This window comes from Aspergillus terreus, genomic scaffold (genome assembly GCF_000149615.1).
Source record: "Aspergillus terreus NIH2624 scaffold_3 genomic scaffold, whole genome shotgun sequence".
Lineage (NCBI taxonomy): Eukaryota > Fungi > Ascomycota > Eurotiomycetes > Eurotiales > Aspergillaceae > Aspergillus > Aspergillus terreus.
Window position 1 is genome coordinate 818107 of NT_165926.1, and position 27898 is coordinate 846004.

The following is a 27898-nucleotide window of genomic DNA, read 5'->3' on the forward strand; positions in this document are numbered from 1 at the left end:
TTGGCGTGGGCGGAGGCGGCAGCCGGCGGCAGAAAAAATGGAAAAACAGTTTTTTTTTTTCATGTTGAAATCCTCCGTCTTTTCTCCTCTCTTTACTCCCACTCCTCTCACTCCCCATATTCTCCCACCATGGCTTCTGCTCAGGTTGTCAACGTCACTCTGCCCGCCCTTCCTCAGGGCTGGTCCGCCGAGAAGGACTTCAAGGCCGTCGGCACCCTCACCGGCGCCACTCAGAGAAACCTCGAGCCCGTAGGCCCTCACTTCCTTGCCCACGCCCGCAGAAAGCGGCACGCCCGCACCTTCTCCGAGGATGAGCGCATCCAGGCGCAGCAGAACGTCACCAAGACGGAGGAGGACGACGACGACAACATCTCCGAGCCCGAGGACCCGATGATGCTCGCGCGCGAGGCCAAGGACTGGAAGAGCCAGGACCACTATGCGGTGCTGGGCCTGAGCAAGCTGCGCTGGCGCGCGACGCCCGAGCAGATCAAGCGTGCCCACCGCAAGAAGGTGCTCCGCCACCACCCGGACAAGAAGGCGGCGCTGGGCGACCGCGACGAGAACGACAACTTCTTCAAGTGCATCCAGATCGCCACCGAGCTGCTGCTCGACCCCGTGCGCCGCCGCCAGTTCGACTCGGTCGACGAGACTTGCGATGTCGAGCCCCCGACCAAGAAGGAGGTGCAGAAGGGCGACTTCTTCAAGCTGTGGCGCCCCGTGTTTGAGTCCGAGGCGCGCTTCTCCCGCGTCCAGCCCGTGCCCCAGCTCGGCGACGAGAACTCCTCCTTCGAGGAGGTCGACAACTTCTACAACTTCTGGTACAGCTTCGACAGCTGGCGGACGTTCGAGTACCTCGATGAGGATGTGCCCGATGACAACGAGAGCCGTGACCAGAAGCGTCATGTTGAGAAGAAGAACGCCAACGCCCGCCGCAAGCGCAAGACCGAGGATACCGCCCGTCTGCGTCGTCTGGTGGATGACTGCGCCGCCATGGATGAGCGCATCAAGAAGTTCCGCAAGGCTGCTCGCGCCGACAAGGACAAGAAGCGTCTGGAGAAGGAGGCCGAGGCTAAGCGCCTCGCCGAGGAGAAGGAGAAGGCCCGTCTGGAGGAGGAGCAGCGCAAGAAGGAGGCCGAGGAGGCCGCCAAGGCTGACCGTGAGAAGGCGAAGAAGGCCAAGGAGGCTGCGAAGAACGCCGCCAAGAAGAACAAGCGTGTGCTCAAGGGTTCCGTCAAGGACGTCAACTACTTTGCGGATGGTGAACCCTCCGCCGCGCAGGTCGACGGTGTGCTCACCGATGTCGATCTGATCATCAGCAAGATCGACAGCGAGGAGCTGGCCGCTTTGGCGGAGCGTCTGGGCGCTGCTGGCAAGGATGCTGCGGCCGTCAAGAACGTGTATGTCGAGGAGGTGAAGAGACTCGTTGGTGCTGGCAAGCTGAAGGAGGGCGAGGCTGTGAACTTTTCCTAGGTAGACCTGCTACACGACATTGGCTGCGGTTGATACATGTGCATAGATGATAGAGTGTTAATGGATTATGACATGTTTTATGTGCAGTATGTGTAATTGAACGTATATACTCGGTCTGATGTATACGGGACAGGTCTACCCTGTACCCAGACTACCTGATATATGATATACCGGAGGGCATGTCAAGTATATCACAGTCCAAAGCTGTTGCATTCACACCAACAACTCCTTGCGTCTTATATCCGAACTATACTATATTTCCATTTTTATATATATTCCACTCTCTATCTCTGGCTGTCTAGTTTCCTATCTTTCGAAGCCTATATCTCTGTCTCCTGCTTACCTCCATTCCAGTGGGTGCTCCATGAGGTGCATGGCTGGAGTGAGTGGGCTGTAGGACCGGCCTCGCCCCGATTAGGAGTCGAGTTCTTCGTGGGGTGTTCTTGTTCGGACAGTATAGTGATCGGATCTACGTCCGTCAGTGTCGTCTGGATTATGATCCTGATGTGCAACCAGATGCCGGCTTTTCTCCCTGTTCCCTGCAGCGGTAGCCACCCCACGGAGCTTATTGTCTACGGCTGGACCGCAATTCCACTCCCACTGGATGGTACCTATCATGGGAAACGGAATCTTCAGCCCGGTGCGGTCTAGGACCTCGCTTAAGCCGTATAGATTAAACGTCGGTAGATAGACGAATAATACAGCTGCCGGATATCCGAGAGCCAAAGGTACATTGGCATCGATGCCAATAACAATGCGGGATCTTGACACAGGCATGGCAAAGCTTGTCGAGTGGAGGAAGAAGGACCAAGTATATCCAAGTATGTCAACACGTGCCAGGGACACCCGGATGAGTCAGCAGCCATTACCCGATCGGGCCATGCTCTCCTCCAACAAAACACCCACGTGCTCTCGACACTGTAAGTTGTAGTATACCAACTACGTACGCCCGCCATCACCACGGCACACGACACCGTCTCCAGAACCACATATAAAACCACGATGACATCCCTACGCTCTGGTTTGTTTCTCTCATCCCTAACCTATTCGCCATTGCTTCGGCATCCCGCTCACGATGTTCTCCAAGCAGTCCCTCGTGTCCCTTCTGGGTGGTCTGTCGCTGGCTCTCGCGCAGACCTCGTCCGAACAGAACCCGTCTCTTGCCGAGATTGAGGCCGCTCAGGCGTCCGTCCTACCGTACTCGCCCGTCTCCAATGTCAAGGGACTCTCGTTCAACCGCTTTGTGAACATCTGGTTGGAGAACACCGTATGTCATTCTCTAGATACCTCTTCTTACTTCCCAATGCTGACCCGCGCAGGACTTCAATGCTGCCGCCAGCGACCCCCACCTGTCCAAGCTGGCCGAAAAGGGTCTCCTTCTCACCAACTACTATGCCGTCACCCACCCCTCCGAGCCCAACTACTGCTCCTCCGCCGGTGGTGACAACTTCGGCATGGACAACGACAACTTCAACCAGGTCCCCGCCAATGTCTCGACCATCGCGGACATGTTCGACGTCAAGAACATCGCCTGGGGCGAGTACCAGGAGCACATCCCCTACCCCGGCTACCAGGGCTTCCGCTACCCGGAGTCCGGGGCCAACGACTACGTGCGCAAGCACAACCCCATGATCCTGTTCGACTCCGTCACCAAGGATGCCAACCGCCTGCGCCAGATCAAGAACTTCACCAGCTTTTCCGACGACCTCAAGCACCACCGCCTGCCTCAGTACAGCTTCGTCACCCCCAACATGACCAACGACGCCCACGACACCAACATCACCTTCGCCGGCACCTGGACCTACAAGTTCCTCGCCGACTTGCTCGAGGACGAGTACTTCACCAAGGATACCCTCATCCTGCTGACCTTTGACGAGAACGACACCTACGAGATCGGCAACAAGATCTACAGCTTCCTCCTGGGCGGTGCCGTCCCCAAGCACCTCCGCGGCAAGCAGGACGACACCTTCTACACCCACTACTCCATCATCGCCTCCCTCTCCGCGAACTGGGGTCTGCCCTCGCTCGGACGCTGGGACTGCGGTGCCAACATCCTCAGCTTCCTGGCGGAGAAGACGGGCTACGTGAACTACGAGGTCGACACCAGCAACCTCTATCTCAACCACTCCTACCCGGGCCCGCTGTCCGCCAACAAGTACAGCACCTACTCGCCCGTCTGGCCGGTCCCTTTGACCTCGGGCAAGTGCTCCGCCGGCCACGGCATCCTCAAGGTCGTCCAGGATACCTGGAAGAACCTAACGGCCACCTACAACTACACCAGCCCTGTTCCTTATGATGCTGTCAGTGGCACCAACACGGGTGTCAAGTACTACCGGAAATTGGTAAGTTTCCCATCTAATGGATGTTGAACGCGGCTAACATTATTGAAGAAGCATGGAAAGGTCGAGTCTGGAATTACGCTGTAAGGGTTAGCTTCGCTTCACGTATAGAGTGGTTTAGGATAATGTTGTCTGTATTGTACAAGAATTCACGAATGTAGTCACGTACACATATATCTATGCCTCGAAATTCTGCAAGTCAGTTATCTATTGCGTAGTCTTCGTCCATTGAACAAAAAAATCTCGCCTAATCTACACCGTCTCAATATACCGCTTAAATTCCCTAGCAACAATTAGCACAGCCCACTGCGAACGAAAGCGACGAAAAACTTACCAATCCGTAACAGCCTCTCTCCACAACCGAAGCTCATGCTCCCTCGTCGCCGTAAAGAACTCCACAAACTCATCCCCCAATAACTCCCTGGCAATACTCCCCTTCGCGCTGAACCGCGCCAGCGCGCTCTCCAGCGTATTCGGGAGCATCTCCGGCTTCTGCCCGGACCCCTTCATCGCCGACACCGGCGGCACCCCAATCTCCATCTTCTTCGTCACCCCGCGCCACCCCGCCGCAAGAATGACACTCAGCGCATAGTGCGGGTGCAGGTCGGCGCCGGGAATGCGCACCTCAAACCGCGTGGCGCCGGGCTTGCACACCGGCGGCGTAATAATCCGGATCGACGCCATGCGGTCCTCCAGCCCCCAGCTGATATTGACGGGCGCCCAGAAGTTCTCGACCAGCCGCTTGTACGAGTTGATCGTTGGCGCGAACAGCGGCATGATGTCCGGCAGGGCCTGCAGCAGGCCGGCGAGGAATTGGCGGCCCAGGTCGGAGAGGCTTGCGGCGTCGGGCCAGGGCGCGTTTGTGTCGGGTGTGGAGCGTGCGAAGAGGTTCGCGCCGGCGCTGTCGGTGAGCGAGACGTGGATGTGGCCGGAGCTGCCGGGTTGCCCGTGCATGGGCTTCGCCATGAAGCAGGGGGTGATGTTGTGTTCGATGCCGACGGATTTGGCGAGGAGTCTGGGGCTTGTTGTTAGTTTGTGGTGGGATGAGGAAGGGAGGGGCGTACTTGAAGAGGGCGGTGCGGTCGGCCATTTCGCTCACTTCGCAGACTTTCAGGGCCTGGGTTGGTTAGATAGCTGTGTCTTGAGATGGATGGGAGCAGGGCGCACCGCTTCGTAGACACCTGGCCCGCCTTCCGTGTGCCAGCCTTCAACGGCACAGTTAAAGTCGGCGCATCTGTCGAAGATGTCGTAGAAGAACTTCTTGTAGGGCACAGTGCGCAGAGCGCTGTAGGAGAAACTACCCCCCGTGATTGGCCGGAGGGCGCCAGGGGCGTTCTTATCGAGGAACGCGCAGATATCGGGGGTCTGCGAGCCAGCGCCGTACCCGTCTTCGGAGGGAGTCTGGAAATTCATGAACTCCAGCTCAACTAGAATTCCGATTAGCCGGAACCTTCGCTGGAACTGAAGATAAACATACCACCCGCCATTCCCTTGCAATTGGCGGCTGCGAGCTTATCGCATATCGACCGGAGCATATTCCGCCCGTCGGCCGATACAGGCTCCCCATTCTGCACAAAGTGCACCAGGAAGAACGGGATATTGTCCTCCCAGGGAATGCGACGGAAGGTATTCAGATCAGGCACGGCGAGAAAATCGACGTACCCGGAGTCGGCCGGGGCAATGCGCGCATCGGTCGTGTACAGCATGTCCTGCATGTCCCAGCCGAAGACAGCAGAGCTGAAGCCGAATCCCTTCTGCGCGATGCCCAGGAACTTTTCCTTAGCCATGACCTTGCCCCGCAGGATGCCATCGCAGTCAATGCCGGCGACCTTGACTTTGATGTCGTTGGCGAGGAGGTTGGGGAGCTCCTCGACGGTGATGGTGGTGGACATAGTGATGGGATGAGGAGTATTGAGGGGAGAGTAATGAGAGAGGGGATGAATGACGGGGGATTCAAGGAGCAGATTTAAGAGATGAATTCGGGGATGATGCGACGGAGCGCATCGCGGTAAGTGATCACGACGCCGTCGGTAAGGAGAGGCGCTGATAAGCACGGCTGGCCCCGCATCCCCGCGGACCGCGCTTATCGATAAGATAAGACTTATTTATAGTCAAGCGGTACTGCTGTGCTTCTATTACAGCATCAATCTCACAATGACTACCGTCCGCGCTGCTGTACTCGAGTGTGACACACCCATTGACCCTGTCAAGGACCGTTATGGGACATACGGCACTCTGTTCGAGGGCCTTCTGAAATCCGGTCTGAAGGATCTCGGCAAAGACGGCGAGGTTTCCTTGGAGATCGCAAAATGGGATGTTGTTGCGCGAGAGGAGTATCCCAAGCCAGAGGAATTCGATGTTTTGCTGCTCACCGGGAGCAGTGCGTTCGTCCTACATTCATGACTACTCGCCACTAACTTTGTGTACAGAACATGACGCATTCTCCGATGCCCCGTGGATCGTCAGCCTGACCAGATATATCGCGGATATATTCCAGCAAACCAAGAAGCCCATCATCGGCATCTGTTTCGGCCACCAGATTGTCGCGCGGGCTCTGGGAGCGCTTGTTGGCCGGAGTACAGCAGGATGGGAGGTGGCGGTGGACTCGGTGACACTGAATGAGACGGGAAAGGAGCTCTTTGGAAAAGACACCTTGGTAAATATACCTCCCAATTGGATGGCAACATGCTAACGCCACCAGTATATCCACCAAATGCACCGAGACATCGCCTACGAGGTCCCCGCCGGATGCCTCAACATTGGATCAAGCCCGAAATGCGAAGTGCAAGGCCTGTACATCCCTAAACGCATCCTCACCGTGCAAGGTCACCCGGAGTATAACGAGTTTGTCGAGACAAAATTGCTGGAGGTGCGGCACAGCCAGGGAATCTTCGACGATGCACTGTTTGCGGATGGGATGTCGCGGGTTGGGAACAAGCACGACGGAGGGGTAGTGAGTCAGGCGATCTGGCGGATGATTCTGTAAACTAATTGCATAATAATAATGGCACTTGTGGTGCTGGTGGAGTTGCTGCTGTAGAACATGACGATATGCGACGGAGGCTCCACACGGAGCGCGCTGATAGTCTTATCGATAGTCACCGCCTTATAAAACCACACCACTTCATCCCACCTTCACTACACCAACACATACACAACCAGACCGAATCCAACAGACAGACCATGCCGAACGAAATCCGCACCCTCTCCCCCTCGACCAACGAGGTCATCTTCGAACACCCCGGCACCACCGTCGAAGAGGCGCGTACCCTGGCCCAAGCCGCGCAGAATGCCTTCCAATCGTTCCGCCAGCTCTCCCTCGCGGAGCGCAAGGCCATCATCGTCAAGGCCCTCGACATCATCGACGCAAACAAAGACACCCTGAGTGCGGAGCTCACCAAGCAGATGGGCCGCCCCATCGCCTACTGCGCCAAGGAAATCGACACCATGCGCATGCGCGCCGAATACCTCCTCTCCCTCGCCGACGACAAGCTTGCCGCGGTCCCCGGCCAGGCGGAGGAGGGATTCCGGCGCTTCGTGAAGAAGGACCCCGTGGGGGTCGCCTTCATCGCGACCGCGTGGAACGTACGTCCCCCCTCCGCGCTCCCCCGCCCCGCGCTCCCGCCGACAATTGCTATTGCTAACCGCCCCAGTACCCGTACCTCATCACCATCAACACCCTCGTCCCCGCGCTCCTCGCCGGAAACGCCGTGCTCCTCCGCATCTCCCCACAGACCCCGCTCATCGGCGAGCGGCTCGTCGAATACTTTGCGCAGGCCGGACTCCCCCCGAACGTCCTGCAGGTTGTGCACTGCGGCTCGCTGGATGTCCTCGACCAGATCGTCCAGCTGCCCCAGATCCACCTCGTCTCGTTTACCGGGTCCACGGCCGGCGGTCTGCGCATCCGCGAGGCGACTGCCCGCCGCGTCGTTCCCGTCAACCTCGAGCTGGGCGGTAACGACCCGACGTACGTGCGCCCGGACGTCGATCTCGCATACGTCGCGGGACAGGTCGTCGACGGCGCGGTCTTCAACTCGGGGCAGAGCTGCTGCTCCATTGAGCGTGTCTACGTCCACGCGGATGTGTACGATGCGTTCATCGCGGAGGTGCAGAAGGAGCTGAGCACGTACGACCTCCCCCTTCTTCTCTACCCAAGGTGCAGATAGCTGACAGGAAAAGATACAAACTCGGCGACCCCACGGACAAGTCCACGACCACCGGCCCCGTCATCTCCGCGCAGGCGGTCAAGAACATTGCCGCGCATGTCGCCGACGCCCTGGCCAAGGGGGCTGTCGACGCCACCCCAGCCAACCCTACCTTCGACCCTCTCCCGGCGAAGGGCAACTATGTCGCGCCGCGGCTGCTCACCAACGTCAACCACAGCATGCTCACCATGCGCGAGGAGACGTTCGGCCCGATCATCCCTGTCATGAAGGTGTCGTCGGACGATGAGGCGGTGGCGCTCATGAACGACAGCGACTACGGGCTCACGGCGAGCGTGTGGACGAAGGATATTGCGACGGGCGAGAAGCTTCTCGAGCGCATCGAGGCGGGAACTGTCTATATCAACCGCTGTGACTACCCGAGTCCGGTACGTACTCTTGTACTATCAATGTTTCATCACAGTGTTGTGCTAACAGACGCAGGATCTGGCCTGGATCGGATGGAAGAACTCTGGATTGGGATGTACGCTGGGCCCGCAGGCGTTTGACGCGTTCTACAAGCTGAAGAGCTATCACATTAAGGCATAGATGTGGATAGAAAGGTGGAATTGATATGTAATGAAATTCGATCACGACCAATATGCAGTGGACACATAGAAGCGTAGCTGTAGCTGCCCCGCTGGGACCGCGCTCCGAGACCGCGGGGTACAGAGCCCACCACAGCTTATCTTATCGCACCCCCTTGCCGACGCCGCCGCATCCCTGCCCCCTCCAATCGGCACCCTCCCCAACATATAAACCCTCATCGCTTCACGCTGGTTCCTCCCTTGCAACACAACAATTCAATCATACTATCCATCTCAGACACAATGGTCGGAAGACTCGCTGGAAAGAACGCCATCGTCACCGGCGCCGCCGGGTATGTTCCCCCCTTTCCATCCCACCCACCAATTCTAATATCGTCCAGTGGCATCGGCCTTGAAACCACCATCCTCATGCTGCGCGAAGGCGCCTCCGTGCTGATGACCGACATCAGCGGCCCCGGTCTCGAGAAAGCCCTGGCAAAGGTGCAGTCGGTGGTGCCCCAGCGCGAGGGAAAGGTCGAGACTCGCGTTGTCGACGTGTCGAAGGAGGACCAGGTGGAGGGGGCCGTGGCACACCTCGACGCCTGGGGCGGTGTGGACGTCATGTTCAACAACGCGGGTATCATGCACGCTGACGACGCCGACGCAACCTCCACGCCCGAGAGAATCTGGGATATGACGATGAACATCAACGTGAAGGGCGTCTGGTTCGGCTGCAAGCACGCCGTGCAGAGTTTCCGCAAGCACGGCAAGAAGAAGGCCAGCGTCATCAACACGGCCAGCATGGTCGCCCTGGTCGGCGCGGCCACCCCGCAGCTGGCCTACACCGCCAGCAAGGGCGCTGTCTTGGCGTTGACGCGCGAGTTGGCCATTGTGCATGCCCGTGAGGGTTTCCGGTTTAACTCGCTCTGCCCTGCTCCTCTCAAGTATGTTCGCCCCTGTGTACGCTGTCGAAATTGAAGGCTAATTGTGTAGCACCCCCCTGCTGCAGGACTGGCTCGGCGACGACAAGGAGAAGCGCTTCCGTCGTGAGGTGCACTTCCCTACCGGTCGCTTCGGCGAGGCCATCGAGCAGGCGCACGCGGTTGTCTTCCTCGCCAGCGACGAGAGCAGCTTCGTCAACGCCACTGACTTTGTGGTTGATGGCGGTCTGACCAAGGCGTATGTCACGCCCGAGGGTCCCGCCACTGAGGCCCCCAAGAACCTGGGACAGTAGATGGGGATGGGGTGCACACTGGCGGCGGGTGGCGAGCTATGAGTGATGACTTGTACTGTATGACTATTAGAAGCCATGATAATTCGAATGCAATCGTGTCTGTGCAGTTATGCTTCAGATGCATCTATGCAAACGATATCCAGATCTGGTGCTGCTCCATCGCCCGGCAGATATTCCACGGTCCGGCCTCCTCCGGTGGCTTCTGCCACATGTGCTCGAGCAGAAGAAGCGTACGTTGCATATTTCCCAGACCAAAGGTCTGCACCATCGTAGTCAGCCTCTGGCGGAGCGTGTCCTGTTGTTCCGGGTCTGATAAGCAGGATCCGACGACAACTATAGGCCAGCACAAGCCCGAGTTGATCCGCACCGTCGCAGATAGCTGCGTCAAGTATGACATCGCCTCTGCGATCGCCGCGTCCACTAGTCCCTGGTACATCCCAGACGCAGACCGTGAGAACCCGCTCAGCGCCGTATACAAGTAGAGCAGCATGGCCTGCTGGAAGATGCGCCCTGCGAGGAAGACCTCAGGGGTAACGAACGCGTACGGCGACCACCGGAGGATCTGTGACTGCACTGAGCCGAACATCGCAATATCATCGGCCGTCGGCATGGTGGGCTCGTCACCGTCCTGCATCATCCATTGGCGGCCTAGGTCGAAGATACATGGAATGAGGAGGAGAAGCTCGAGCCAACATCCGCAGAGGTTTCCGACATATTCCGATTGGAGGAGCTCTCGGGCGCGTTGCTCGAGGTCGAAGTTGAGGAGAAGTTGCGGGCTGACGCGCGCGTCGATGGATATCATACTGACGGCCGCGGTGTAGGTGTAGTACTCGATAACAAAGTCCTTGAGATCTTTTGGAACGGCCGCATCACTCATGGAAAGTAGTCGGGTGAGGAGGGAGTTGGCGGCAGAGAGATGGTCGAAGATTGTGCCGTTCATGTCTCCTTTTGCTGTCTGTAGCGAGTCAGAATGTCTTGAACTGTAGGACTGGTAGGACAAAAAGGGATATATACCTCTGTGAAACACATGACTAGCGCCCCGACTGTCAACATCAATGGATTCGACTCTTTTCCATCGATGAAGTCCGTGACACCTTGACGGAACAGCTGTAGTGCCTTGGTGTAATGGCTCTGGGCGACCGCGTCGCAATCGTTGAGACACCGAAACGCCCGATGCGCTGCACTCTGCGTCAACACAAGCTGAAGGAGAAGATCGCTGGTGAAAGCCAGCGGCACGATTTGTACTAGAAATGGGTTGATTGGTGTCGACCCATTGGCCATACAGTCGGCCGTGGTCGCCAAGTAGTGGTTCAGCAGTTGATACGACTCTGGGCCGTAGCCAGGTAACATCGACAAACCCCGGGGCATGACATCTCCAACAGCAGAGGTCGAACCATCGACGCTGGAAATACTCCCCCGATGACTATGCGAGTAGCCGATAGGCACGAGCGCGGTCGGCTCATTGCTTACGACCACACTAGCGGGACTCGGGGGCAGAGAACGGGGAGACTCGATTGTCGACCCCTCGTGAGCCACTTGCGTTTCGGTAACAGAAATCGGACTTGTCTGTCGATCCGCGATATCTCTCTGGACGACTGGCAGTGATTGAGATGAACCTGCGATATGGGCCGGCCAGTGGCAAGACAGCTTGTTGCGCACGCAACCTCCGCACGTGGGCCGCAGCTCGTCGCACTTCTTCTTGCGACGGCGGCATGTTAAACACCCGGTCCTCACTCGGACGATGGGCTCCGTCCGGACGCGTCTTGTTGGGGGCATCAGATATTGACCGATTGATGAGGATATCAGTTGCTGTAGATAGTAGATAGTAGTCGGTAGTGATGTGTTGCCTATGGCGGTCTAGTACACGCCCGTCTAGCGGGGAGGCTCCACGTGGTGCTTATATAAGGCGGTCCTCCGCTAGCCACATTAGGAAATGGTCAATATCAACTATCGATCGAATTCGAAGGTCCAGGAGCTAAATAGCATCTCGCACTTGGGCAGGTTTGGCCATGGACGACCATCAACCTATTAACAGAATAGTAACCGCCGCATATAACATGCCTATTCATGTCTGGTTACTATCCCCGCAGCAGCAGATCCTGAAGCCCTTCCAGCTCCGGACAACATCTCCAGATACAGACGAATCGGTTGGAGCTCCATGGTTGCACGATATCGTACCACAGAACCAGGGATCACAGCCAACAGGCTCCTTTCTCTGCACGTGTCCCCTGAAAGTCAGAGTCATCTGGCGAGAATGCTCAATGCATTCAAACACGATGATACCATTATAATCATCATAGAGTATTGGTTAGATACTTTCCCAGAGCATATCAGGGGATATTGCATAAATGACAGTTCACGAAATTAATAAATATATTATGATTAATATGTAAGCCTCTGCATTCGCATGACAGTACAGGAAAAACTTGAAGAAAAAAAAAACCTGCACCAAGGCTGAGAGAATAGACCAATCGATCAACTACCATCGTTAGCACTTCGGATCTACCAGGAGATTGCGTACTCACACGCTGAAACTCCCGCTGATATGTCCCTTCTTCGGCCATGTGCAGATATAGACAATGATTCACGTTCTAATATGCTCCTCGCGTCAGTATACTTCGTCTCGAATCCACAAGCGGGTCGTTCATCTACCGGTTGTGCAATCTCGTTGAAAATGCTGGGCTTGATCAACTTCTCTTCAGCCTTTAGGTACAGTCTAATAGAATCATTAGCTGAGGCTGTCGATAACCGAATATCACAATACATACATCTTTCTGTCCTTCATCAGACCCATTCGGAAAGTACACTATTAGAAACATACCTGCTGTGCTTCATTAGGACTTTGGTAGACTATAATCGCCCGAAACACGGAACGGTGACCTACTTCAAGCCTCTATTACTGCGGTCCAGTGCAAAATCTATTTGAGGCATAGCTGTTGTTCAAGAACAGTCAGTTGTGATGTATTTCGTGGCACTGCTGAATCAACACTTACCAGCTTTCAATCATATTGGTGTTAGTTGAACTCCTGTCGTTAGCTTGGTGTCATGAGACTTACACACTATTCGGACACGTCAGTTATCTGGGCCATAATCTCAACCTAGATTAAATACGTACACCCTGTGATTGTTAGCCCTAGAACTAGATTGATTGATCTCATCTCTTTTAGTGTTGGGGTTAACTGACCTCCTATTGTTCATTCATGAGTCAGCTCAAGCTCAAGCATCTTCACTGCAATGGTAGAAAGGCGATATACTTACATCCTTTGCAGGCTGTAAGGAAAGTGTCAGCCGAGATCATCTCAACAGGTAACCGAGCTTTGCATCCGTTCATACCTCTCTTTTTACATTGGTGTCGGCTGGGGCTGCCAGAGCCACTGCAGCAAGAGCAAGCGTCACAGCGAGAAGGAGGACTCTCATGTTGACTTATTCGCGAGGTAGGCGGGGGTTGACAAAGATGTATCAATGTGTATGACCGAATAGGGCTGAGTATGTAGAACTCGAAAGAAAAGCTGGAGGATATGTAAGGTAGTGGCGCGAGGAAAGTCCAGTCCGACAATGGAAGAGCAAATATTTATTCTCTAAGGCAATCTGCATGGCACTTCATCAAGCAGGATTTCTTCATTAGTTTCCCCTTGCAGAGAATGGCATGTAAACAAACCACATTAAAGTTCACTGTGGTTTTCAGATGATGCCATGAATATTGACTTCTCGAAGGGCCCGGCAGCATGTGAGACGATCAAGGGGGCATTCCTGGGTGCGATATGGAATGTAGATCACTGCGCATGGAGTCTTCTGATTCAGTCTCTGCAGGGAGAGCCAGGTTGCACGAGATCAGTCGTCTGCAGTTGGAATTCCCCGCGTTGCTGACGGTGATATCATAGTTGACCTTGAACTTTCAGCCTCTGTCTAGTCCGTCTTTCCTACAACTCCCCGTCACCTACCATATGACAAAATGAATTACCAGTGAGACATGGTGCTGTCGCAATATCACGACATTGCAACAGATCCAAAGCTACTAGCCAGGGGACAACTGATGAGACGATTGTCTTGACCTTGGATGGCCCTGCCGAGTCGCAAAGGTTGTCAAGCCAGCATAACATGGCGCATGGAGTGCATTGCAGTCACTTATCATATGAACTGCCGATATCGTGCTGTGGGTCGATACATTGGGGATTTTGACATTTAGTGGAGGCAAATTTGACTCCAACAAGCGGGTTGGGTGGGTATTGTCCTGTCGCCCTTTATCCAGCGTTGGTGTTGATGCTCTGCAGGTCTATCCGCACATGCAGTCAAGCTCAGTAGTTCAGTTGACCTACACCACAATGAAACATCTGCAACCTTCAGTCATCCCATCGGAGTTGACTCCAAAACGACCCCAAATACAACCCCACAGCCGATAACCCGATAAGGACCCGCGGCCTCCACATCTTCGGCTTCATCCGCTCTCTCCATTCCCTCCTCTCCCAGGCCAAATGCCAGCTGTCTGCACGCACCATGAATTTCTCCCTCCAGTCACACCAGTCCTTCATTGGGCGTCCGGCGAAGGACCTCCCAACACCGTCTCTCGTGCTCAGCAACCGGTGCTCGAGCGCAATACGCAGCAGCTCCTCCAAGATGTGCGGGACCTCGGCATCCACTTCCGTGCGCACGTCAAGACCCTCAAGGTAAACAAGTCGCTGTACTATTTGCAAACAGATATTGACTCAAGTAGTCCACGGAAGTCACGCGCATGATGTTAGGCTACGGCACGCACAAGAAAATCGTCGTCTCAACGCTGTGCGAAATCCGCGGCGCTCTCCCCCTCGTTGAAGAGGGTATCCTCGACGAAGTCAGTGAACGCCATCAACACCTCTCGTCTTCAATTGACAAAAACAGTGTCTCTATGGCCTACCCATATACCCCAGCGCTCTTCCCACTCTAGTCGATCTCTCTAAATTCGTCAAGATCGTTCTCATGATCGACAATGAACAGCATATCGATCTCGAAGACTACGCCAAGTCGGCTGGATACACAAAACCCTGGTCTGTCTTCATCAAGGTGGATGTGGGCTCACACCGCGCCGGTCTCGAGAACTCCTCTCCCTCGCTCCAGAGACTGGTCCAGCGTGCCGAAGCCTCCCACGCTACAAGCGTATACGGCTTCTACTGTCACGCGGGACATTCGTATGCGTGTCGCACGCCTGAAGCTGCAGCAGACGTGCTCCAGATGGAAGTAGAAGGCGTCGTGCGCGCATCGACATATCTCGATCTCTCTGGTGATCGCAAGGTGATCGTCTCGGTTGGGTCGACGCCGACAGCGCACGTGGTGAACACTTTGAAGAAGACGCTGCCGCCGAACGTCGAGCTGGAACTGCACGCTGGCTGTTACCCGGCGAACGACCTGCAGCAGTTGTGCACGGGTCTAGTCAGCGAACAGCAGCAGGCGGTTCGTATCGTGGCCGAGGTGTGCAGTGTATATCCTGAGCGCAATGAGGCACTCATTAATGCCGGTACAGTGGCGCTGTCGAAAGAGACGAGCGATTTCCCAGGGTATGCGCGGGTGACAGATCGTCCGCGGTGGTCAGTCGTCCGCATGGCGCAGGAGCATGGCATTCTGGGTTTGACGAGTGGTGAGGAGAGAGTTGAGGAGGCGTTCAGAGTTGGCCAGAGGGTGTATTTGTATATCCAGCATGCTTGTATTACATCGGCGCAACATCATGTATACTATGTCGTGGATGAGAAGGATGTTGTGCGCGAGGCGTGGGCTCCCTGGAAGGGGTGGTGATTTGGCTTCTCCTTGTATATATCTCTGGCCTACGTATGGCTGATACGTGTATAAACAGACTATCATCCAATTTGTATATAACAAACACTAGAAGTGCCCATTACTCATTATTACCATCCTCGACCGTCGCAGGTTTCGCGTGCTCCGTCTTCTCACCCCCATCAACTCCATCTTCAGGCCCAGCCTGGCGCTCTCCCTCGCGCTGAACACTCTTCCCCTTCCCCTTGGCATTCTTCACCTTCTCCTCCGACTCAGTCTTGAACATTTCCGTCCCAGACTCCTCCACACTAGGCGTCGCCGCGCCCTTCCCCTTCGCCCGCGCGCGCCGAATCAACCGATTATGATAATCCTTCTCCTCACCCTCCGGATGCTCCAGCAGCACCCTCCGCGCAGCGTCGCGCCCAATAACAGGCAATCGGTCGACACCGTGCTCCTGCTGCGGCGCGAGCCGCGGGTCCAGCAGGCCCACCTGCACGAGCACGCTGGCCTGGTCCCAGTAGACGTGCTCGGAGTACAGTTTCCCCGCGCGCAGGGCGACAATACTCACGAGCATGATCTCGACGTGTTTGTTGGTCGGCGGAACGCCCGGCAGCATCCAGGGGATTTCGTGCGTGTGGTCGAAGGCGACGTACAGCTCATCGACGACGCGGTCTGCGCCGATGGTCCGCGACACGAGCCGCAGACGCATCGACGGCGGCAGCTTGCGCAGGAAGTTCTGCTCGTAGAACCGACGCAGCGCGTGCGTGCCCAGCCCGCCGCTCATCGTCGGCGTGTATGTCACCGCTGGTGTGAGGTGGTTCACGTACGGGTCCATGGTGTCGGAGAGGTTCATGGAGAAGTATTTTGCTGTGTTTGGTTAGCGTCGCGTTGAGTAGAACGCTAGGGGTAGGGGACAACCTTCTAGATGCTCCTCCCACGGCTCCTCCAGATCAACTTCCCGGCCGAACCCTCGTCGCAGCACCGCCAGCGTTCGGCTGAACGCCAGGTCCGCCGCGAGCCGGTCGTACTCTTCTAGATCGTGCTCCGCGAACCCCGGCTGCACGTACTCGTAGGTGTATGCTGTGTGGCCGATGTTCAGCCGCTCGCCGGTGCCCATGCCCGGGTTGATCCGGCGCGTCGTGCGCTTCTTTTTTCCCTGCAGGCCCAGCATCGTGGGCGTGGTGGTTACATCGACGGTGTCGCCGGCGAGATGCGTGAGGACACGCAGGGACGGCGCAAAGCGCGAGCGCGTGTCGGGGATGTTGGTCGGGTAGTATGCGATCAGGGCGCAGAGACGGCTTGCGTTGGTGGGTTTGAGGTAGTAGTCAAGGCAGAAGGAGGCGGCGTCGCCGAAGGCTGTTCGTAATCCGCATTAGCATCTATTTATCCCTGATAGCCCATCCAGAAATGCAGTACCTAGAACAGCATAGTTGTCTCCGACACCAAGTCCCTCCTTCACCGATCGCAACCGACTGATGTATTCCTTCTCATTGCAGTTTGCCGGCACGTAGACGACATCGAATCCCTCATCGCGCCAGCTGTGCAGCGTTTCGGTGTCGAACTCCTCGGTCTCGGCGGTGATGCATAGTCGGGCGGCGCCAAAGCCGCCGCTGTACAGGAACCCGCTGGCGCCGGGGATGTTGATGGAGACGTTGGCCATCGCCGAGTAGTATTGAGCAAGTCTCGATTATGTATACCACGTGGGAAGGCTAGCGAGGTGGAAGTGCATTCCGTGGGTAAGTGTAGATATACATACTTGGGTCGGTTCAGGGTCGGGTGGACGCCTACGTCATTGCCGTTGCTGCTACGTCATCTGCGTCGGATCATGAGGTGGCCGGCTCAGTCTTGGTGGGCGATTAATCTATTTGACTGGCCGTGTGGCGAGTTATGCTACAGGTGCAGATGAACTATCTAAAGAGGATGGATGATGGATTGTGTGGTTGAATAGTGCTGTAATTATGTCTCTGTATATAAACTCAGCGACGATTCTGGATGCCCCACGGGCACGTTGACACAACTCTAAAACATTAAGAGAGATTAGGGAGATAAGAGAAAGAGAATGGAACAAACATGATGAGAAACAAAGGTGATTATTTCTAGAAAAACCTCCATTCACCATCCCAATCACTCTGGGCAGCATTAAAGCTACCGCGATGGTACCTGATTCATACTAAAACATCCCTGATGCTTATTAGCTCGCCTATTCTCAGAACATGTCGGCTGGACCTACCGCGATAAAGGTGATTGGGAGATGGAACTATCTTTGTAAGTACCAAGTCTCGGTTGAGCATGAGAGGACAGGATAACTCATAACAGTGATATATTTATGACTATGTATAAAACAATATAGGAGGTGGGCAAAATAATATAACAGTATCTTTCTTATCCACCTTAGACGTTTTTATGGATGATCTTGGCGGGATAGAGTTAAATAGCGAATTCCCCAGTAGTGCATGTCGTCCGGTTATCCACTACTTGAATATCTTATAATCTTGTTTTGAAATAAGGCATCGATTAAACAATTAACCTATTATTATGTCTGCTACTCTCCGGTAATAGTCGAGGCGTAGATTAGGAGTGACAATACTCGAGTATGTAGTTACCTAGGTGGGCGTTTTATCTAGGTTCGGGATATATTCTAAGAAAATCTTGCTAAGTTAATTAATTGACCTGTCAATATTATTTGAAGCACTCCAATCACTTGTCTTTAGTAAAATATAGGGCAGGGCACAGATCTTCCCTAATTATACTGCTCTTAATCCGTTGGGCGCTGTATATTCCTATCTGAATCAGTGAACTATAAGCCACCTGTTCGTAGGCCCTTATGTAGTCTACTTCCTGTTCTTAATACTAAGCTGCCCCTAGCTTAAAAGCAAATCTCACTTATACATTAACCTATGAAGTAATGCTTTTCAGAATTATAGAAAAGACGAGCGCAGTCGAAATAAGGAAGCTACTTAGAATCTTAAGTAGATTGGCCCCTGGATTAGCTCGATTGGACATACTAGTATAATTGAATATTAGTCATAAAAGGGCTGGTCGGACCGGGCATCTTAAGAACTAAAAGGAAGGTCCTGGAATCTACTCTATCTAATATATGCTAAGTCCGGGTATAAAGCCAAGTGGCCAGAGTCTCCTCGGAAGCTGACCATCAACGCATGTTCGAGCCCCTTCTCGACCGTATTGGATCTAATTCTTGCCTGTTTTCCTATTGCATTTCTCGGTGGGGATCGTCTTTCTGTTCCTTCATCCTTTATTAACCAGACGAGCTGACGAGCCATACAATCTAGTACTCGCAATCCTCGCGACTCGTCTCAATGGGAACCAAGTATCTCAGTACGGCGAAGATATCATTCCAGCCGCACGGTTGGGCCCTTCCATTTTTTCAATAGTGTTCGCAGCTATCTTTGGACGTCTGATGCGGAGTTACGCCCTTTGGAGGGCAGAAAATGGCGCCCCACTGGGGATAAGTTGAAGGGTTGATTGGGGTTTGTTGTCTCTGTGGCTAACGAATACGCTCCAAGCTACTGGAACAGTTGAATGACAGTACAAGCTTCGCGGGTACAATATTATCAGTGCTGGCTCTGCGTAACGTGACTGTCATTCGCATACCAGTCCTTCTGCTTTGGACCATGTCTCCCGTAGGAGGCCAAGTGTACTAAGGAGGGCTTCTTTCGGGGAATGTCTCGGCTGCCTATCTAAATATGAACGGCACTTCATGTTTAGTGGGCGGCTCTGCGATGACGGATGGGCTCACTGCAACAAACGCGGTGTATACCGCGTCGCTCCTAGCATCACAGGGGGTCAAAGACTCTCATCGGGACTTGTGGGGTCGGCCTAAAAAACCCACTTCTGCGAACGCTGACGCCCATTAAATCTTCAGCTAACTCCTTGAACCCGTGGAGAGCCGCCGCATCCAATGGTTCGATAGTATATTCTTCTCTTGCTGGAATCGTTCTTCAAAGAATTCCACCCGACGTGGATGCAGAGTTTGCTGTTGAGTCATCGTATCTTGACCTTAATTGCCACATGGTTACCAATGACTCCACAAATATATATGGTATCATGGGCGAAAATAAGCTTGCGCATAATGCTACCAATCTTTTTGGGCACCGGATCTACTTCGGCAATCCTGATGTGACTGAGAGTAACTTCTTCATCGACACGACCTATACCTTCACTGCTGCTGCTCGGAATCAGGCAAATGTTAACCTGTTTTACGGGTCACGGATCAGCCCAGACCAACCGGTCGTTCGCGCTGCACTTTTTAACTGCATTATTTGAATATCCATGTAGAATCGTGGATCCTATGTCGCGATCTTTCGTGCACCGCAACCCATATGCGGCAATCCGAGAAGGACAGGCTGCCTAGCTCTTACACGCCGTGGAATGACGTTGCACAGAAGCCTCAATAGAATAGATACCACCTTGTTCCATGGAGTAGTTGTAGGGCTCCTGAGAGTAAGCATGACAAGCTCACAAGAATGGGTACCGTGCTCCTGTGATCTGTCTATCCGTTTTGAAGGAACGGACATCTCATTCCCAGTAATCCAATGTCTCTTCATGAGAACATTAGAGATCGTAGGAGTCGTGAGACTTACGTGAGGATTGGCCATGCCTCCGCTGGATGTATGTCGCCAGAAGTCGAGGGCCTCAGCATCTTGAGGTCGTCGGCAGACGGCCTTGAAGGACGAATTTCGGCGCACTCAGTTAGTTGATGGTGCTAACCATGAACAGTAACGGCTGATCCGCTGTTGATCATCACAATTGGACAGACTGAAAAAGCGGCAACTTTTATCCTAATATATTAGACTCGAGGGTTCAGCGAGACCAACCAACAGTTTGCATGCCCATCGATTGTCCCCGTAAATATCTACCCTCAGTTATAAACCTTAAACCCCAGGTATAGTTAGTATAATTGGATGATATAAGATACATGGTATCTCCAGAACCTTAGATGCCTAGGAATACTTATTGTCCGAATGCTACTTTTTTAGAATATGACCTTCTCGGATTTGGCAGGCTCTCCTGGACGGCCTGGTGGTTGGCCACTGCTTTCGCCTCGGCCATCTTGGGATAACAGAAAAGTCAGTCTGATTCTGTCTTGACACTGTGGGCTTAAGGCTGACTGAGACATGTGACTCCTCTGCCAAAGCCCAATGTCGATACTCCGAGTCATGTTTCGCTTGCTATTCGGCCTGAACAACCTGCATTGCTCGGAAATAGGAGGAGCCAACGTTGTCCGGGCTTAACTAGCAAGGCAGAAACTCCTAAGTTTCGCGCTTTTCATACCGAGAGTATTAGCTTTCGCTGTTTTCGGGCCGAGAGCATTAAGTTTCATATTTCTCGCCTGGGGTATTCCGGCTTTCCGATCCTGTGCACGCAGTTCTCCGAATTCCCCGAATTCCCCGAAGCCGATCCCTATGAAGTCCGGCCCTATACGGAGGTAGAATATCCGAGCGGATCTAGTGGGATTCGGACTATATAAGCAACAAGGCTTTCGACGCACTGTTTGATACTATCTTACAGCAGAACCTCCCGGAGCCAGCTATCTCAATAAAGCACTACATCGACGTCTTCGTTTATCTCAAGTTATTACCATGGCGAATCTGAAAGTTCTTATCTGCGGTGCAGGTATTGGCGGCCAGGCACTTGGTTTTTGGCTTTCCAAAATGAATTTCGATGTCACCGTCATTGAACGATTTCCGGCCCTACGCACGAACGGACTGCAGCTGGATATTCGCCAACCAGCAATCGAGGTCATCAGGCGTATGGGGCTTGAAGAAGCATTTCGGGCCAAAACCATTCCGGAACAAGGCTTGGAGTTTGTGGATAGTTCTGGGAGACGTTGGGCATACTTTCCAGCAAACAGAACAGGGACCGGTCTTCAGGGGTTCACGACTGATTATGAGTTCATGAGGAAAGATCTCTGTCAGCTCCTGCATGATTCGAGCAAAGACCGTGTCAAATATGTATTCGGCACAACCATCAAAGCCCTCGAACAACAGGGTGGCGTCGTCAACGTGACTTTCTCAGATGGCCGAAAAGATCAATTTGACCTAGTTGTCGGTGCCGATGGCCAGGGGTCCCGTACCCGCCGCGCGATGCTCCAACCTGGCGCAAAGGACCCCGTGCACTCTCTGGGTGTCTACATTGCTTATTTTACCGTTCACCGGCCGCTGCAAAAAGGAGAAGAATACAAAGGCACCGTTTACGTTGGCACCGGAAACCGATACGTGTTCATTCGACGACACGAAGATTCCACGATTCAAGCCTACCTGGCTGTCAAGGCCCCTCCGGAGAAGATGAACCATATCCGGAAAGGTGATATCGAAAAAGAGAAGGAATTTTTCCTCAAAATCTTCAAGGGCGCAGGATGGATCACGGACGAGCTTCTCGAAGAAATGTTAGCGACGGATGATTTTTACTGCGAACGCTTGGGCGTTGTGAAGCTGGACGCATGGTCTAATGGCCGGGTGGCTCTTGTTGGCGATGCTGCATATTGCCCGACTGCAAGTACGGGGATGGGGACTACTTCTAGCCTGGTTGGAGCCTATGTGCTGGCTGGTGAGCTCGGGAAACACTGCGGAAGCTCGGGAACAAAGATGGGAGTCGAATATGCGCTCAAAGCGTACGAGGAAAAGTTTCGTCCATTTGTGGCCCAGGTCCAGGATGGCATCACAGAAGACCAAGTCTTTTGGGGGAAGGTTCCGTCGTCGGCCTTTGGCGTTTTTCTTGCCAACCTAATTCTATGGCTGGCCACGTTGTTCAGGCTGGATCTCATAACTAAGTGGATCCTCCGTGAAGACGTGCGGGATTGGAGCCTTCCAAGTTATGACCGGATGGTGTATGGGGCAGGCTGGTAAATTCGAGTGGAAACGCTGTGACGGGGTTAGAGTGAAGTGGGAGATTGGATTCTTTCCTTCTTTTTGTATTAGTATAGCTCGTTTCCTTGCCTGGGCCTAGACTGTGTATGTCTCCTCGGAGATAGTTATGAATTATCACCTCTCTCTACTCCCAACAGTGCCTCCTACTCTTTAGCCTTCATAGAAGGAGTATCTAAAAGTAAGCCACAGGAAAGATCCAAAAAGTCACCGTATCTTCAATCCAATTCTCTGCACTATGTAACTAGGTAGAATTTATCACATATAGAATATGAGGACCTGTGGAATCGACGCCGAACATGACCGCTTTTGTGGCCAGAAACGGCTCCCTTTCCACCGGTAACTTTGAGGGGAGCCGCTGCTTGACCGCTCCCCTCCGGTATCTTTCTCCTAGTTCTTTTACTGCAAGACTAACCGCCTACCATATATAGAAGATATTATGAAACCATGCAACACCACATCTACCTAAGTATCTATACTGTACATAGCCAACTAATCTCTAGGGTTTCGGAACCACCTAGTCGAATATCTGGTCGAGCATCTAGTCGAGTATCCACCTAGTAGACTACCTACTTGGACACCTAGAGAACCAGCTAGGGGAGTCTTTAGAGAGGTGGCTTACTAGATGGCTAACTAGGTGGCTTAGTCTGTAGTACCCTACGTGCTTGACTACGCCCCTGTTAGGGATCGCTCAACGTCAGCCTCAGAGAGAGGTTATATCACACCAAGAAAAATTGCACTAATGCACCAACCATCATAACAAGAGAACACCCGGACCAACTACTCGAGCAAGGCACCAACGATTCACATAACCAGGGCACTTACTATTATACCTGGAGAGATAACAAGAACAGACCCACGGGTATGCGACTTCATACCCAGGACATAATAGAAGTATATCCAGGATTATTGTCAAACCCTGTGATCTCTCCAAGCTGTCTGCATGCTAGTGTTAGTGATTAAAGTCTCCTATGACTAGTTTGACTAGTCCGACGAGGTCCGATAATCGATCAACTTAAACACAGCAAGGATAGAAGCAAGATCTATCAAATACGTATACTCGATCGTTAAGGTTGATAAGACTTGACGAATCGAACTAGCAATGTTCAACGGTAGGTATCCAGTTGACAGTGTTAAACAACACGGAGACTAAATGCAGGTGGTGAATGAGGGTCCCTATAGATCCTTCTGATCCCCTGGTTGGTATATGTTCAGTATACGATGTGGTAGGTGTTTGGTATACGACATACTCTTGGCATACCTTTTTGTAGACTCCCAGTATACCATATCCTTGATAGTCACATTCAGAATTTCTCAAATCGTAGCCATGTCACATGGTGGAAGGTTTTCTCGTTGTAGGTGTTCCTATATCACAAGTCGGCGATCTCCTCCGCCCCATCCCGGATTACATTATCTCGGTATCCCGAGTCTCAACGTAGTCCAACCTCTTCCGCATGCACCAATGGCTGGAGTTAGATACATAACATAAGATGCTGTTGACGGACGGCCGAGTCTCCTAATTATCATTTTTATGCTAGTCTCCTCCCCATGGATTTGGCTACACCCCAACACAGCTGCCAGCCCACACTCATCGCAGTGTCGGTACTGGGAATCTACCTACTGCTCGTCAGATACTTTCGATACCAACACCGCGATGAAATCGAGGCAAGATTCAGGCAAACCGGGCGCCCGTTGTCGAGCATGACAGTCAAAGAAGCCCACCAGATCATCCGCGACATGCGAGAACTCGAATTCCCCTACACACTCCACAACGCAATGAAACTCTCTCTGTTGAAGGTGAGCACCCCTTCCTGACCAACCACACGAATGCAATCTTACCCCGGCACAGACGGGATCCATCCCCACAATGACAAAGCTCTTCGTAGCAACCGGCCAGCTCAACGAAAAGAACGCCTCCAAACGCGCAGCCGACACAGAAGTCATCCTAAACGAAGTCCACGATCGAGAGCCCGGTTCCGACAACCAAGTCCTAGGTATCGCGCGCATGAACTGATGTTTGAAAGCCTGTGAATAACTTCACACTAGTCCGCTAGCGCCGGACTAGCATCCTACCCGTAAACACTATTTCGATTTGAACCAATGGTATGATGTTGAGCACAAACAAATCTGTAGGATCGACCATTAACTGCAACTGCGAATATTGTGTGCTATATTGTGAAGGATAATACTGTCTTCTGTGACCTCTGGATTAAGCTATATAAACCCTACTTTATCCCAGAAGCAACCATCATACTTCTTTGGAATTTCTCAGATGACAAAATGAATCACTCTAAGCCATCTCGTGCGCCATCCTTGTTCATCTCCCACGGAACCGGACCGTTTCCTCTCTTAGACAATGAGCAAGAATCCTACACACAAGTCGTCCGCCAACATGGCAGCAAACTCGATGGAGTAGAGAGGATTCTGCTCTTCTCTGCTCACTGGTAAACCAAGGTACCCTACATCACCTGCAGCGACAATCCTGGTATCTACTATGATTATGAAGATATGCGGGACATGTGCCGCAGGCTGCATTTGAATTCCAGTATCCGGTAGCCGGAGACGCGAAGCTAGCGGCAGAAGTTTCCAGCCGCCTCCGAGACTGTAGGTTTCATCCTGTTCTGGATCATCAGCGTGGACTGGATCATGCTGTCTACGTCCCAATGACACTTCTACGACCACATGCCAACATCCCCATCGTCCAGATGTCCATTCTAAAAGGACGGGATGAGCAAGACTCGACAGAGAAAAACATCAAGCTAGGACGAGCGGTTGAGTGCTTCAGGGACGCTGGATATGCTATCATTGGAAGCGGTGGGTCGTATCACGACTTTGTGGCTATTGCAAAGGCATTCTTTGAAAATCAGCATGTTACTGCCGGCGCTGAAGAATTTGAAGATTTCCTGCAATTTGCAGCGTCTATTCCGGATCCTGCTCTGAGAGAGAGGACCCTTTTCGACTGGCGGAAGCTCCCTGCCAGCTATCTAGCCCATCCTTCCGACCAGTCAGAGCACCTAATGCCCTTCATGGTTGCGGCTGGGAGTGGAGGGAACAATGCTGGTGTGAAATTTGCCAGGTATGAATACAAAGGGGCGCCGATGAGTTTTTACATGTGGTGAGGAGTGCAGCTTCCTTCAACCAAAGTACATTCGCCGTCATTTATCATGCTTAAATTTTGAAATATTGAATCCTAAAGTTCATCCTATTTCTGTGTAGTGATACCATGGAGCGGGTCGCGTTATGAAGGAGGCCCATTCGCGCAAAGTTCAATAAGGAGCAGCCCGTGGTTGACATTATATGTCAAGCTCATGGCTTGCCGCTAGAATCTGGAGACAGACGTGACGCAGGTCTGGTCCCTACTACGCAATACCGTGCATTTTCAATGCTCTTTTCATTTGTGCCAATAATAGAGCGCCAGGAGACTGAGTGCAGAGCAGTAGCTATAGGTACAGTGGTAAAGGGTGAAGACACCGTTGTATACTCTCTGTTGGCATTTCAGGGAGATCATCATCCCCATTAATAGCCTGTATAGGCGAAGATTTATATTCGTGCCGACACCTACCCAACCACAGAGTGATCGTACTAGTGTCTTGAAAATTTGGTCGGTAACACTGTCGGAGGTGACAGAGCTGGAAGTGAGTACTTTGTTCATGTCTATCTATCTGCAAAGTGATCTGTCCTGGGAAGGCCACTTGATTATAATTATCTTCAAACAGCTATTTGTGCTGCCAAAGTCTATCAGATCTCAGCGGGTGATTGTCATGACAAGTTGAGTGATGATTAGGATGACGGCCAATGGTCGAGTCACTCTGTTATTGCTACTAACAAAGGCCCTAGTCTATGCATCCTCAGTTTCTTTAACACAACTGTCCACACTGGCATCTTTATATGGCTTTTCTCCGAGATGTGTCCAACACTCAGCCGCCATGAGCTCCTCTTCTACCTTCGACTCGAAGTTCAGGGCCGACAGCCCCAAGTTGAAATGCATTACCGCGCGATGCTGCCAGTAAGATTAGTACTCGACGATGTATCATTAGAGAGAGGAGACTAACCAATCCTAGTGTCAATTTAATAGAGTTATCTATGAACATGTGCTCGTACTGATGTCGGGGCGCTTTACCCTCTACTGCTAGCAGGATGTTGTCCGCAACAATTGCACCTTGACGGGTTGCTGAGAACGCATTCGTGTTTGGTGCTTTTGTATCGGCAACGTCGCCACAAACATATATGTTTGGGAGGCCAATATCTGCAATTTGCAGTGTTGGCTTGATCTTTATGTGACCGCTCGGCGTTACTATTGAAGGCGAGAGCCTTAAGAAGGCATCAGATAATGGTTTTTGACCAGTGCAATTGATCTGCAAAGCGCCATCGTCAGCAAGGTTCCATCTATAAGACATACATGTTGGTATGTAACCCACAAACAAATCACACTCCATGACTCTCCCACTTCCTAGTGTAATAGTACACGAGTCGGTTTCCTCATACAGCACACGGTCGTTAAGGATGACCTCAACACCCAATGCTTGCAATGACTTCAACGCCTCATCTTGTAGACATTTACCAAATCGGTGCATCAGTGCACTTCTCGAGTGTACCAGGACAACCTTCTTCTCCGGGTACTGGTCCTTCGCATCGGCCGCGAGCTCAACACCAGCAGCTCCTCCACCGGCAATAATAATTCTGTTCGCATCCTTTATACGTTTCTGCGTGGCTTGAAGTTGCTTCATGCCGCTAACTTTATCCGTGTCGTTCACTCGTGAGGGAAGGCCGTGCTGGGCACCAGAACCGGTCGCGATAACAAGATAGTCGTAAGGGATTTCTCCGCTTTCTTGAAGTTTGACACTGGTCTTGGTCGCGTCAATGACACGGTCGCGTACCCATCGAACCGATCCTTCCGGTGCTCCACGGATATGACCACCATAAGGGATGAACGCCTTGTGTTCATGCCCGCTAGCAACGCAATAGCGCGGTAGAACCCACGAGAACTGGAAGTGGCTGTTTGGCTCGATGATGATGACACGGTAACGACTACACGGCGGAAGACCCAACGCGAGAAAACGGGCGGCATAATATCCTGCAAATGACGCGCCTACGATGACGATGGTGCGGTCTCGTTCAGCAGCTGGTGTTGAGCCGAACCATGCTGCGCGTCGACGTACCACGGTAGCCGTCATCTCGTGCCTAAGCTGACGCCATGCTAGGGGAAATATGCACGCCAGCGCTTGTATAAAAAGGGCCGCCTTTTCGAACATTTCGAGAGCTCTGGGTGAACAAGTGGCCGGCGAGCGCCGTGAAGGCGTGTAGGCAAAGAAAGGTAGAATATAATTTGAATGGAGTAAGATGACTGGGTGCCCATAGATTAGATAATGTTAATCAGATAACATTTGCCTGCACACTGACAGACTTATAACTTATGGCGGTGTTATGCGCGAATATAAGCGAATTGGACGCGTCTTTCGACCCGGGTGTCGATTGAAAATGCCGAACGGCGCTCCGAAGT

At 52.9% G+C, this 27898-nt stretch overlaps 10 protein-coding genes across 10 annotated transcripts; 7 read left to right on the forward strand and 3 right to left on the reverse strand.

The window, feature by feature from the left end:
- Positions 1-129: 129 nt before the first annotated feature.
- ATEG_02175 (putative ribosome associated DnaJ chaperone Zuotin) lies at positions 130-2121 on the forward strand (the record flags this gene model as incomplete). Its single annotated transcript, XM_001211353.1, has 3 exons — positions 130-1397; positions 1524-1556; positions 1773-2121. The coding sequence occupies 3 exons, from the start codon at positions 130-132 to the stop codon at positions 2119-2121; spliced, it is 1650 nt and encodes a 549-aa protein (XP_001211353.1).
- Positions 2122-2545: 424 nt separating this feature from the next.
- On the forward strand, positions 2546-3896 carry ATEG_02176 (putative acid phosphatase; the record flags this gene model as incomplete). The annotated part of the gene is made up of 3 exons (XM_001211354.1): positions 2546-2737; positions 2790-3812; positions 3861-3896. 3 exons carry the CDS (start codon positions 2546-2548, stop codon positions 3894-3896), a joined length of 1251 nt encoding a protein of 416 aa, XP_001211354.1.
- Positions 3897-4139: 243 nt separating this feature from the next.
- ATEG_02177 (glutamine synthetase family protein) lies at positions 4140-5701 on the reverse strand (the record flags this gene model as incomplete). The annotated part of the gene is made up of 4 exons (XM_001211355.1): positions 4140-4824; positions 4874-4926; positions 4977-5236; positions 5287-5701. 4 exons carry the CDS (start codon positions 5699-5701, stop codon positions 4140-4142), a joined length of 1413 nt encoding a protein of 470 aa, XP_001211355.1.
- Positions 5702-5963: 262 nt separating this feature from the next.
- ATEG_02178 (uncharacterized protein) lies at positions 5964-8560 on the forward strand (the record flags this gene model as incomplete). Its single annotated transcript, XM_001211356.1, has 7 exons — positions 5964-6189; positions 6239-6465; positions 6511-6762; positions 6972-7394; positions 7463-7935; positions 7989-8400; positions 8456-8560. 7 exons carry the CDS (start codon positions 5964-5966, stop codon positions 8558-8560), a joined length of 2118 nt encoding a protein of 705 aa, XP_001211356.1.
- Positions 8561-8841: 281 nt separating this feature from the next.
- ATEG_02179 (oxidoreductase, short-chain dehydrogenase/reductase family) lies at positions 8842-10254 on the forward strand (the record flags this gene model as incomplete). The annotated part of the gene is made up of 4 exons (XM_001211357.1): positions 8842-8891; positions 8940-9482; positions 9532-9768; positions 10023-10254. 4 exons carry the CDS (start codon positions 8842-8844, stop codon positions 10252-10254), a joined length of 1062 nt encoding a protein of 353 aa, XP_001211357.1.
- Positions 10255-14244: 3990 nt separating this feature from the next.
- On the forward strand, positions 14245-15535 carry ATEG_02180 (D-serine ammonia-lyase DSD1; the record flags this gene model as incomplete). The annotated part of the gene is made up of 2 exons (XM_001211358.1): positions 14245-14436; positions 14648-15535. The coding sequence occupies 2 exons, from the start codon at positions 14245-14247 to the stop codon at positions 15533-15535; spliced, it is 1080 nt and encodes a 359-aa protein (XP_001211358.1).
- A 100-nt stretch (positions 15536-15635) lies between these two features.
- Positions 15636-17174, reverse strand: ATEG_02181 (dienelactone hydrolase; the record flags this gene model as incomplete). Its single annotated transcript, XM_001211359.1, has 3 exons — positions 15636-16381; positions 16433-16870; positions 16931-17174. 3 exons carry the CDS (start codon positions 17172-17174, stop codon positions 15636-15638), a joined length of 1428 nt encoding a protein of 475 aa, XP_001211359.1.
- Positions 17175-21186: 4012 nt separating this feature from the next.
- ATEG_02182 (uncharacterized protein) lies at positions 21187-22701 on the forward strand (the record flags this gene model as incomplete). Its single annotated transcript, XM_001211360.1, has 3 exons — positions 21187-22376; positions 22506-22579; positions 22667-22701. 3 exons carry the CDS (start codon positions 21187-21189, stop codon positions 22699-22701), a joined length of 1299 nt encoding a protein of 432 aa, XP_001211360.1.
- A 2360-nt stretch (positions 22702-25061) lies between these two features.
- ATEG_02183 (uncharacterized protein) lies at positions 25062-25642 on the forward strand (the record flags this gene model as incomplete). The annotated part of the gene is made up of 2 exons (XM_001211361.1): positions 25062-25474; positions 25615-25642. The coding sequence occupies 2 exons, from the start codon at positions 25062-25064 to the stop codon at positions 25640-25642; spliced, it is 441 nt and encodes a 146-aa protein (XP_001211361.1).
- A 594-nt stretch (positions 25643-26236) lies between these two features.
- Positions 26237-27650, reverse strand: ATEG_02184 (NAD(P)/FAD-dependent oxidoreductase; the record flags this gene model as incomplete). Its single annotated transcript, XM_001211362.1, has 2 exons — positions 26237-26398; positions 26451-27650. The coding sequence occupies 2 exons, from the start codon at positions 27648-27650 to the stop codon at positions 26237-26239; spliced, it is 1362 nt and encodes a 453-aa protein (XP_001211362.1).
- Positions 27651-27898: the final 248 nt, after the last annotated feature.